The sequence below is a fragment of the Monoraphidium neglectum genome (assembly GCF_000611645.1).
Source record: "Monoraphidium neglectum strain SAG 48.87 unplaced genomic scaffold scaffold00239, whole genome shotgun sequence".
In the NCBI taxonomy this organism is placed as follows: Eukaryota; Viridiplantae; Chlorophyta; class Chlorophyceae; order Sphaeropleales; family Selenastraceae; genus Monoraphidium; species Monoraphidium neglectum.
The window spans coordinates 6,966-16,326 of record NW_014013389.1 but is presented as its reverse complement, the minus strand read 5'-3'; the positions used below and the strand labels follow the sequence as shown (position 1 = coordinate 16,326).

General features: G+C 65.2%; 2 protein-coding genes across 2 annotated transcripts in view; one reads left to right on the top strand and one right to left on the bottom strand.

The window, feature by feature from the left end:
* The window catches only part of MNEG_2184 (hypothetical protein), a gene marked incomplete at both ends in the record, with an annotated part of 8,523 nt that extends 3,185 nt beyond the window's left edge, over positions 1 to 5,338 (top strand). Inside the window, 14 exons of the mRNA XM_014049338.1 lie at positions 138 to 299; positions 649 to 729; positions 961 to 1,049; positions 1,329 to 1,389; positions 1,732 to 1,819; positions 2,055 to 2,116; positions 2,319 to 2,348; positions 2,639 to 2,738; positions 2,936 to 3,054; positions 3,472 to 3,642; positions 3,692 to 3,787; positions 4,025 to 4,081; positions 4,334 to 4,506; positions 5,074 to 5,338. Coding sequence (XP_013904792.1) covers positions 138 to 299; positions 649 to 729; positions 961 to 1,049; positions 1,329 to 1,389; positions 1,732 to 1,819; positions 2,055 to 2,116; positions 2,319 to 2,348; positions 2,639 to 2,738; positions 2,936 to 3,054; positions 3,472 to 3,642; positions 3,692 to 3,787; positions 4,025 to 4,081; positions 4,334 to 4,506; positions 5,074 to 5,338 — 1,554 coding nt within the window. The remainder of the gene's footprint in view (positions 1 to 137; positions 300 to 648; positions 730 to 960; positions 1,050 to 1,328; positions 1,390 to 1,731; positions 1,820 to 2,054; positions 2,117 to 2,318; positions 2,349 to 2,638; positions 2,739 to 2,935; positions 3,055 to 3,471; positions 3,643 to 3,691; positions 3,788 to 4,024; positions 4,082 to 4,333; positions 4,507 to 5,073) is intronic.
* A 1,730-nt stretch (positions 5,339 to 7,068) lies between these two features.
* Positions 7,069 to 9,361, bottom strand: part of MNEG_2183 (hypothetical protein) — a gene marked incomplete at both ends in the record, with an annotated part of 3,407 nt that continues 1,114 nt past the window's right edge. Inside the window, 6 exons of the mRNA XM_014049337.1 lie at positions 7,069 to 7,206; positions 7,508 to 7,603; positions 8,000 to 8,066; positions 8,280 to 8,369; positions 8,596 to 8,727; positions 8,946 to 9,063. Coding sequence (XP_013904791.1) covers positions 7,069 to 7,206; positions 7,508 to 7,603; positions 8,000 to 8,066; positions 8,280 to 8,369; positions 8,596 to 8,727; positions 8,946 to 9,063 — 641 coding nt within the window. The remainder of the gene's footprint in view (positions 7,207 to 7,507; positions 7,604 to 7,999; positions 8,067 to 8,279; positions 8,370 to 8,595; positions 8,728 to 8,945; positions 9,064 to 9,361) is intronic.

The following is a 9,361-nucleotide window of genomic DNA, read 5'->3' as shown; positions in this document are numbered from 1 at the left end:
CACACACACACACACACACACACACACACACACACACACACACACACACACACACACACACACACACACACACACACACACGCACGCACGCGCGCGTATGCGCACCCATCACCGCCCCCCGCTTGCAAACCGTGCAGGCATGCGGCGCTCCCGCGCGCGACATCTTCACGCGCTCCTCGCGGCTGGTGTCGTCGGTGGTGGTGGTGCCGCTGGTCGCCGGCGACGAGCCGCCGCTGGGCGGCCTCTACTTCGCCCTCGACACCCCCTGCGAATTCGTCAACATCCAGGACACGCTGCTGGTGCGGCTGGGGGCATTCGTGCCTTTTAAAGGTTTCATGGCGCCGACTCACGCACAAGAACCTGCCAGCGAATTTCGCCTAGGGTGCCCTCGCGTGTGCATGCAGTCCCGCAACCTGTGGGTGTGTGTGCCCCTGCGTGTGCATCCGTCACGCAAGGGGGTGTACACCGTACCCGCGTGCCGAGGAGGCCTCCTTCTGCCAGAGCCCTAGCCCTGGCCGTGCGAAACATCCGTTACCGTTGCAATTTCGCGCCGTCACGTGTTCTGCGCTGTGCTTCATGCCAGCACTCCCCTTTCCTTCCTTGGGTTCACACCACTCGTCCCTGACGCAACCCTGTGTAACCCCGCAGGGCTTCATTCATGGGGTGACGCCCATGCTGTACAACAAGCTGCGTCACCAGGTGGACAGCCTGGCAGGCATGGTCACCAAGGTGGGTGCGAAGTTGGCGCGCACGGGTCACCGCTGACCTGGGGCCCTCCGCACGGCCGCATTGGTTGTGACGAGGCTCGCGCCGGATCAGGCGTGGACGCGGCGCGAGAGATGGGGGTGCCCGCATAAGCCGGCCGGCGGTGCCCCCACCCCGCGTCCCGCGAGCCCTCTGCGGCTGCCGTGACCCCGAAACCGCCATCGCTCCTTCCTCCCCAACCACCACCTGAATCAGACCCAAAAGTCAGGGCCCCTGTCAGTGTCTTTCAGCGTTGAAGCACCGCAGCCCCAAAAGCTGCGGCCGCAGGCCATGCAGGAGAGCAGGTGAACACCCTTGTGCACGCCTGCGCGGCCCCGCTGCTTTTGGGCAGTTTCCTCTTGCCGCGCTGCATCAAAGCCAGGACATGCCTCGCAGCCCCCGCCACAGCGTGCTGTCCTTGTGCACAATCGGCTGACAAGCGCACTGCTCGGCCCTCCCTCCCCTCCTCCAAATGACATTGGCAACGCTGCCGGACGGTGACATCACAACTACTACGTGAGAAGTTCGCTCTCCACGTCATCATCAGCCGTGCAGGATGACGACGGCCACCCGCAGCCGACCAGGTCCGGGCGCATGCCGCGCATTGCCAGCGGCGTCAAGGTCAACACTGAGGCTATGCTTCAGGTGGGTGGGAGGAGGCGCGACGGACTGAGTTTTGGCTGGCCTTGGCAAGAGCATACAACTTGTCAGGCGGTGCGCGGGGCGCGGCGCTCGCCCAGGCGTGACGCGCGGCGGGAGGTTGGGAAGAGTCGTGTGTGGCTTAGATATGGCATGTAGACTGAAATGCTGTACGGAGTGGTGTGGCGCGGGTGTTGGGGGAAGGGCACTCCCCGGTACCGCCAGCTGCACGCGCCCAGCGGATACTGGGGCAAGAGCAGCTTCTGCGTGGCTGCTCAATGGCTGCCCTTGTCGCAGGCAGTGGACTCATGATTGCCCGACCCAACCTCCAATGCGCGAGCGGCGCAGGTTCTGCAGCAGGACATCCGGGCGAAGGGCCGCCACAGCAGCCAGACCGCGCCGGAGCTCACAGTCCGGGAGTGCCTCGGCCGCGGAGGTGGGGGCACATGTCCCCTGCATCCTACTGCTCCGCGGTTGTTGTCGGAAAGGGGAAGTGCGCATGCATTTTGCCGTCTCGGGCGGAGCACGGCGGCACGGCGTTGCGGCTGCTGTGCCCGGGCCGGAGGCAGAGCGGCAGCACGTGTTCGATGGGGCAGATTGCAAATGAAATGTAATGAAAGGCTGATGCCGTGGCCGTCGGCTGCCTGCCTCCCCCCCTCTTCCTCCTCAAGGGTTTGGCATCGTGTACAGGGGCTGGTGGCACAAGGTCCCGGTGGCGGCCAAGGCAAGCGCAGTGCCTGATTCACGCGCGGCCCCATGGGCCCAGCTTGCGTGATTGACCGGCGGCACCAGGTCACGCTTGCAGCTCTGTGGAAACACACTTGCCTGTGCTGTGCGGCGGGCGCAGTCCTTGGCTTCTGACGGGCTCCTCGTCGCGTCAACTAGCCTTTCGTTCCCTCACACGCAACCCTCCGCTTCCTCCCTCACGCACGCAGGTGATGCCTGCTCGGAACAACGAGCGCGAGGTGCGTGCCACCACATTGCGTGCTCAACGCGCTCAGCGCCACACCTTGGGTTGCCCGCTCCAACCTGTCGCGCCCTCGCGCGGCTGCAGCCGCAGTATGGCGCTGCCACCGCCCTCGTGGCGAGGGGGCCTGTACGGTCATGGCCGATCAGCGGATGCTGTTGGCTGATCGACCGAGTGTGTCAGCTAGTCATGTTTGTCAATGGTCTGATCCCGACGCGTCGCAACACGCCCAGCCCTCAATCATAAACCAGCGCGACCGGCTACGTCTGCTTTTCTGCTCCCCACCAGGCGATGCAGGACGCGGTGGAGATGGCGGTGCTGTCCAGTGTGCAGCACCCCAACATCGTCACCGTCTACTCCTGCCTCACAGACATGGTCGAGACCGCAGGTGAAGGCGGCGGCCGGGCGCCCGCACGCGCCTCGGGCGATGCCTTTGCCCCTCCTCACCCCATTTGGCAATCACAACCCCCAGCTCGCTCCCTCACCAACCGGGGAGCCCATTTCGCATCTCGCCCACCCATTGAATTATCTTACTTCTCGAGCCACTCAAATAATCGCCAATCACCCACATCGCCCAATCCGCAGAGACGAGCGCGAGCCAGAGCACCAGCGCCAGCGGTGAGATGCGAACCAAGTACCGGCGGCTGCGCGCTGACGAGGACCCTGAGGGGGAGCTGGCCACCTACAACATCGTAGTCATGGAGGTCAGTCGCGTGACGCACGGCTGATGCTGGGGGTCTTGAGGACGTATGATCAGGGGACAGACCTGGTGCATCACCAAGGGGGTGTGTCCGGGGGCGCTGGCACATGTGGCGGCGCGTAGAAACCTCTTTTGGTAATGTGCATGCTCGCATTTTCCCTCACATTCACGCGAGCATGAGTCCCCTCGGCCTCTCCTCCCATCCCCACCCGCATACGTCTTCATGAGTAGACAGCACACGCACGCACACCTCACATGTGTGCGGGACACGCCCCCACGCCCCCCATGCTCCCCACATCCCTTCGGCCCTCACATGCCCCATGCCCTTCCGTCCCCCACATCCCTCACGTCCCCCTCGCTCCCCACCGTCCCCCACGTCCCTCACGCCCCCACCGTGCCCCGACCCCCAAAACGCGCGCAGTACTGCGACAAGGGCACCCTCAGGGATGCGGTCAAGGCGCGCGTGTTCCACCAGGCCCTGCCCAACGGCGCCATCGGCGTGCGGCTGGCGGCGGCGGTGGAGGTGCTGCTTGACGTGGCTTACGCGCTGCAGTACCTCCACTCGATGCAGCTGGTGCACGGGGACATCAAGGTGCGGGCAGCCGGCTGCGCTGCTGCTACCGCTACCGCTACCGCTGCAGCTGCTGCTGCTGCTGCAGCTGCTGGTGCTGGTGGTGCTTGTGTTGCATCGACAGCAGCAGCGACAGCGTCGCTGGCCGGCTCACGTGCAGCTGCAGGTGCTCGTTGACAGCGCAATCGCAACTCGACCACAGATTTGCCCGTGCATCGGGTCGCAGCAAGCTGCTGCGCATCCTTTCGTTTGCGTCACCCTGGGCACACCTAACAAGCCTCTGCCAGTTGTCCAATAAATTCCGAGCCGATCACGGCCTCTCAAGCACCCTGTCGCCAGCCTTCCCCTCCCACTCGGCCGACGCCCCTATCGCCGCCAACTGCCGCACCCTTGATTGCTCCAGATGGAGAACATCCTGCTCAAAAGCGACCACGGCCGCAGCCTGGGCTTCATTCCGAAGGTCAGCCCTGGGCTGCCATCTGTGCAAATGCAGCACAATCGCGCCGCTCAACACCAAAGCCCCCAACAGCCTGCCCCGTACCGTCGGGTCCCGCCCCATCCAGCCTCGTTTGCCCGCCTTGCCCAGCCCCACGCCAGCTCACCCCTGTCAAGGCCGCCGTCGCCTCCGCTCGAGAGCCCCTTTGCCAAGCAACGGCGCCCCTCAAACCCCATGCACCCCTTCCCTGCCCCTCCCCGTCTCCCCGCCCGCCAGCTGGCGGACTTTGGGCTGACCAAGATCCTGAACGAGGCCGACCACACCGTCAACCTCACCGGCGCCGGCACCGTGACGCACCTGGCGCCAGAGATGTTCAAGGCCGGCAGCAAGGTCACCAAGGCGGTGGACAGCTATGCCTTCGGCATCCTCATGTGGGAGACGTACACCAGGTGGGCCCAGGGCTTGGGGGCCCCAAGGGGCCACAGGGGCGTGTGAAGGTCCTGGGTCTGGGCCCGCGCCGGGGCTCGGGGGTCGTGCGAGGCTACTGGGTTGAGGCGCACGCGGCAGGGTCCTGGGGTGCGTGGCGTGGCTGGATGCCGGCAGAGGCAGGCAGGCAGGACACGGGGCCGCGGGCTGCTGGGCATGAGGAGGGGCGCGGGGCTGGCTGTGCGCTTGGGGCTTGGGGGTGCACACGACACCGCGCTCGTGCTTGTGGTCAGATCGAACCGGTTTATGCGGGGTCCGCTCGGCAGGCCATAAGGCGGACACCCCGCAGCAGCACCATCCCCCCATCAAACGCAGCGGATCAGCCTGCATGCTTTCTGAGCAACCCACCCTGCGCACGCGTCTGATGCGAGCACGCACCCCACCTACCCCCTCATGAACACGTGCAACCTGCTTGGACCCCATTACTCCTCGACATGCACAAGCGTACACACACTCACACACCTACAATCACACATCCACACGAGCTCGCACTCACACACACACACACATACTCACGCGCGCGCGCGCAGCAAGCGCGCTTACACCGGCCTGCACAAGGAGGCCGTCATAGAGCGCGTCGCCAAGATGGACATGCGGCCCCGCTTCCCCAGCGCCTCCCCGCCGGCCTACGTGCAGCTCGCCGAGGCCTGCTGGGCCACCGCCCAGGCCAGCCGCCCCGACTTCACACAAATCACGGACAGACTGGAGGCGCTGCTGGCTGAGCTGGAGCCGCCGGACGCGTCGGCCGGCGGCGGCGGGGCCGGGGGCGGGCCCGGGGGCGGGGGCGGCGCCTGAGGGGCGGGGTGTCCGCTGGTGACGGTGCTGCTCGATGTTGGAGCCGCGCGTTGGCGCGGTGCCTGCTTGGCTTTTTTGAAGAGGAGCGCGTGCCCGAGGGGGCAGCCCCTTCTCTGTGTCGCGCTGGGCCGGAGCGGCGCGGCAGCTTGCAGCCGCCCCGCCCACGCGTGCTGCAGCCGCGGCGGCGCGCCGGCGGCAGCACGGCACACGGGCGCCCGGGGCACAAACTCTGTGGCGGCCTGGCAGCAGGTCTTCGACTGACCTTTGACTTTTGCCGGGCGCTCACGCACTGCTGACACGCACAATCTGCGCGGACGCGGGTTTTGACGCGCCCCATGCCTGCGAGCACGGCTATGCAACAGGGCTCGCGCCTGCCAAGGGTGGAGGGTATGGCGCGCGCCGTGCGTCCCGTTGCGCCGTGCGGCCCAGAGCCCCAGCGCCACTGCACTGCAGTGATCTTGATCTGACCCACAAAGCCGAAAAGAGGCACTGGGCTGCGCGAGTACGCGCGCCCTTGTCCTTTTCAGCCGTACCGGCCGTCGCCCTCTCATCCCTGAAACTTATGCGCAATTTGCTGCGGCGGCAGCACTGCGCATGGCCGGCCGCCGACGACAAACACGAGCACGGCGCAAGATATCACTTTGGTCTGCAATTTTTGACCCCTCTCGCTCATTCCAATGCGGGCCGCCTGCTGTTGTTGGGTTGCTTGCACGCGTGGAGTGCACGTGCGTGCTGGCAAGCGAGCGGTTGCAGGCCGCCCCGGCTCCAGCGACAGCTCTGGCCCGTCGTGGAACGAGGCGGGCCGCGCTGCGCCTGGAGTGATTGAGCGTGTGCAGCTGGGGCCTGCGCGTCGGGCCGCGCATCTTACTCGACTGTGGGTCTGCGTGGCTTGCGCTGCCGCCACGGCCGCCCGTGCTGCTGCCAACCCCGGGACGCGTCGCTGTCATCTGCGAAGCGATTGAGCCAGCCCAGGGCGCCGCCGCCGCGGCTGCCGCAGCTTGAGTCCTGAGGCCCACGCAGCGCTCAGCAGCCGCCACCTGGCAGCACGACACACGCCCGGCGCGTCCTATACATATGCCCACTGCGCCGGCACTCTGTGATCGGAACTGCACACTGCCTATTATACTCATATCCATTCTTTGGCTGCACTTGCACCACATGTTTTGAAACATTTATGCAGGTGACTTGGGCTGCTTGATTGCTGCCGCCGAGCAGGCGCGCCGCATCCCCCTTGCGACGTGCTGCGGGCCACCGACCTGCCGCAGTCGCAGTTGCCACAGCCAAGCACACGGGACGCACCCCGCCGCCCCTGCCCCGCAGCGCTCACAGGCATGCGCCCGTTTGCACTTCGAAACCCCAAACCCAGATTGCTGCAAACGCCCGCGCCACTGGGCCCTGCAGGTGACCCCTCCCCTGCCCCTGCTGACTCGTTTATATGTCGGCTCTCCCCAGGGTCTTGGTATCGCTGATCTTGCCGCAATGTAACAACGCCATTGGATACATGGCTCCGAGGCGTGGAACCTCGGCCTGCCTGCCTGTGAGATGGTCATGGCGTCTGGCGGGGTCGCGCTCGCCGTCGCAGCACTGGGGGGACAGCAAACGGCAGGCATGGATGTCGCGGCTCAGGCAGCCACGCGGCCGCCGGACACGCGTGCAATGGACAGACTGGCGAGCCGGCAAGCGAGCGGAGTGAGGCCAGACGCCCGGGTCGTTGGCGGGCACGGCCGGCATCACGCGGCGGCGGCGTCTGCCCAGGCGCGCAGCTGCCGCGCAGCTTCCTCCCATCTGACGTCGAGCATGCAGTCATGCGCCAGGCCCGAGACCACCACCGGCTGCACCCCGCAGTACTGCGCAAGCTCCTGGACAGCCTGCGACCGCGCGGATTTGAGGGGAAGCACATCAGCAGCCAGCAAGAACGAGGGTGAACGATAAAGAGGAGGTCAAAAAATGCCATGTAACTTGTAAATTGCCGTAAATGGGCGCTGCATGCTCCGAGGCGCACGCAAGCACCCACAGCCGTTGTGGCCACCAGCAGGACGCCCCGTCGCGCTTGCAGCTGCTGCCGCACTGGCGGCGAGGCAGGATCTTGCAGGTGCTTGTCGGCGCAGCAGCGGCAACACCAACAAACACCGCGTCTCATAGAGAGCCTCAACAACGCCGCCCTCCCACCTCGATGTCCACCACGTTGTCGCCCTCCCCGCCCAGAACAAATCTTGGCAATGGCGCGGCGCCGTTCGCCGGCGGCGGCGGCCGGGGGAGCGGTACCTTTGATGGTGATAAGCAAGGGTGCAGGTGTTTTCGGGAAGTTGGCGCCGCCAAGGTGGCCACGGCCTCGTTCTACATAATTGACAGGGGTGGTCTTGTGCAATTAGGCCTAAGGTCAAGGAGCGTGTTTGATGCATGCATGCTTGCTGTGCGCACTGCATGCAACAAACGCATGCACACACCTCGCATGCAGCACAGACACGCACGCACCATGCACGCATGCGTGCTTGCATGTATGCACCACTCACGTACGCGTGCATGCACGCAAGCAGCGCATGCATGCACGCATGCGATGTGGGGTGCACATGCATTGGACCCGCGTGCATTGAACCCGCATGCAAGAGTCCCTGGAAGACTCAGTGCTTGCGCCCAGGGCGCGCTCACAGGCCGGCTCACCTGCTTGTTCATGTCTTGCAGGTCGAGGAGGCGCACAGGGCTGCCTGCCGCCAGCTGGGCCTGGTACCTGTGGTTGGTGTTCAGAGGAGTGTAAACAAAAGCGTGCGCGCACGCAGGTGTGAGTGTTTCAACGGGGGGTGGATGCGCCCGTGAGGGGGCTGGAAACCAGGGCGACAATGCAGACCGCGCGCAGTATCTGCTGTAGAAGGCCACGTGTGCTCTTCTCCCTGCAGAAGCAAGCGCGCGCCCGCACGTGGGCCTCCGAAATGAGCTGAGTCACCTCTTGAGGTCGGCCTCTGGCAGCTCGGGCGAGAAGAAGGCCTCCCGGCAGGCGTCCAGGCTCGTCGCAAAAGACTTTGCCACAAACGCCCTGTGGGCAGGCGGGCGGGCGCCGCGCGGGGGCAGCGCTGGTTGATCCGAGTCTCCAGCCAAGGCAGAGCAGCTGATGAGTTGTTGGCAACCACGCCATCCTCGAAGCCCAGTGCAACCTGTGATGACTGAGTGTTGAGGTCCTGCCGTTGACAAGGTTGCAACGAGATCTGATAATTTTTCTCAAATAATCAGATCTCTATCAGATCAGGTCACCCTGCCCTCACCACGTGATGCGCATGGACAGCATCAGGTCGCGCTTCATGAAGCGCCCCACGAGCTCCTTGTTGCCAGAGGGCGGCACGCTGCACAGGAAGGCGGCGCCCGCCAGCGGCGGCAGCGCTGACGTCAGCAGATACCTTTGGGGGATGCGATGGGGCAGGGCGGGGCGGGGTTAGAGCCAGAACAGGGTGCAGTACCGCGAGGCACACACGGACGGGGTGAGCGCAGGTGTGACGTGCCATATCAGGCTGTTGCGGGCAGCGGGACGGGGTGAGCGCAGGTGTGACGTGCCAAATCAGGTTGTTGCGGGCAGCGGGACATAGCAACATAGCGCCACAAATGGGGGGCCGCCCACTTTTGCAGGATGAGGCCGGCAAAGCTGTGAGCGATGACGATGGGCGGCGCAGGCAGGGATCCCACGAAGCTTTCCAGGTCTGATGTCAGGGAGTCTAATGTGCCGGCTACCTTGACACCTGCGCGGTGTGTAGAGAGAGGGAGAGAGCGTGTTATTGCACGTGCAGAGAGGGAGGGTGAGGGTGAAGCAGAGGGGACACGTGTGTGAGTGTGTGTGTGTGTGTATGCGCGAGCGCGCGCGCGCGCGCGTGTGTGTGTGTGTGTGTGTGTGTGTGTGTGTGTGTGTGTGTGTGTGTGTGTGTGTGCGTGTTTGCGCGTGGGTGCATGTGCGTGGTGAGGTTGTGTACATGTCTCGCCACGGGACGGGCTCTGCGAGAAGGTTGCCGGCTCCCGCAGGGCGCCCCAGCGGCGCCCCTC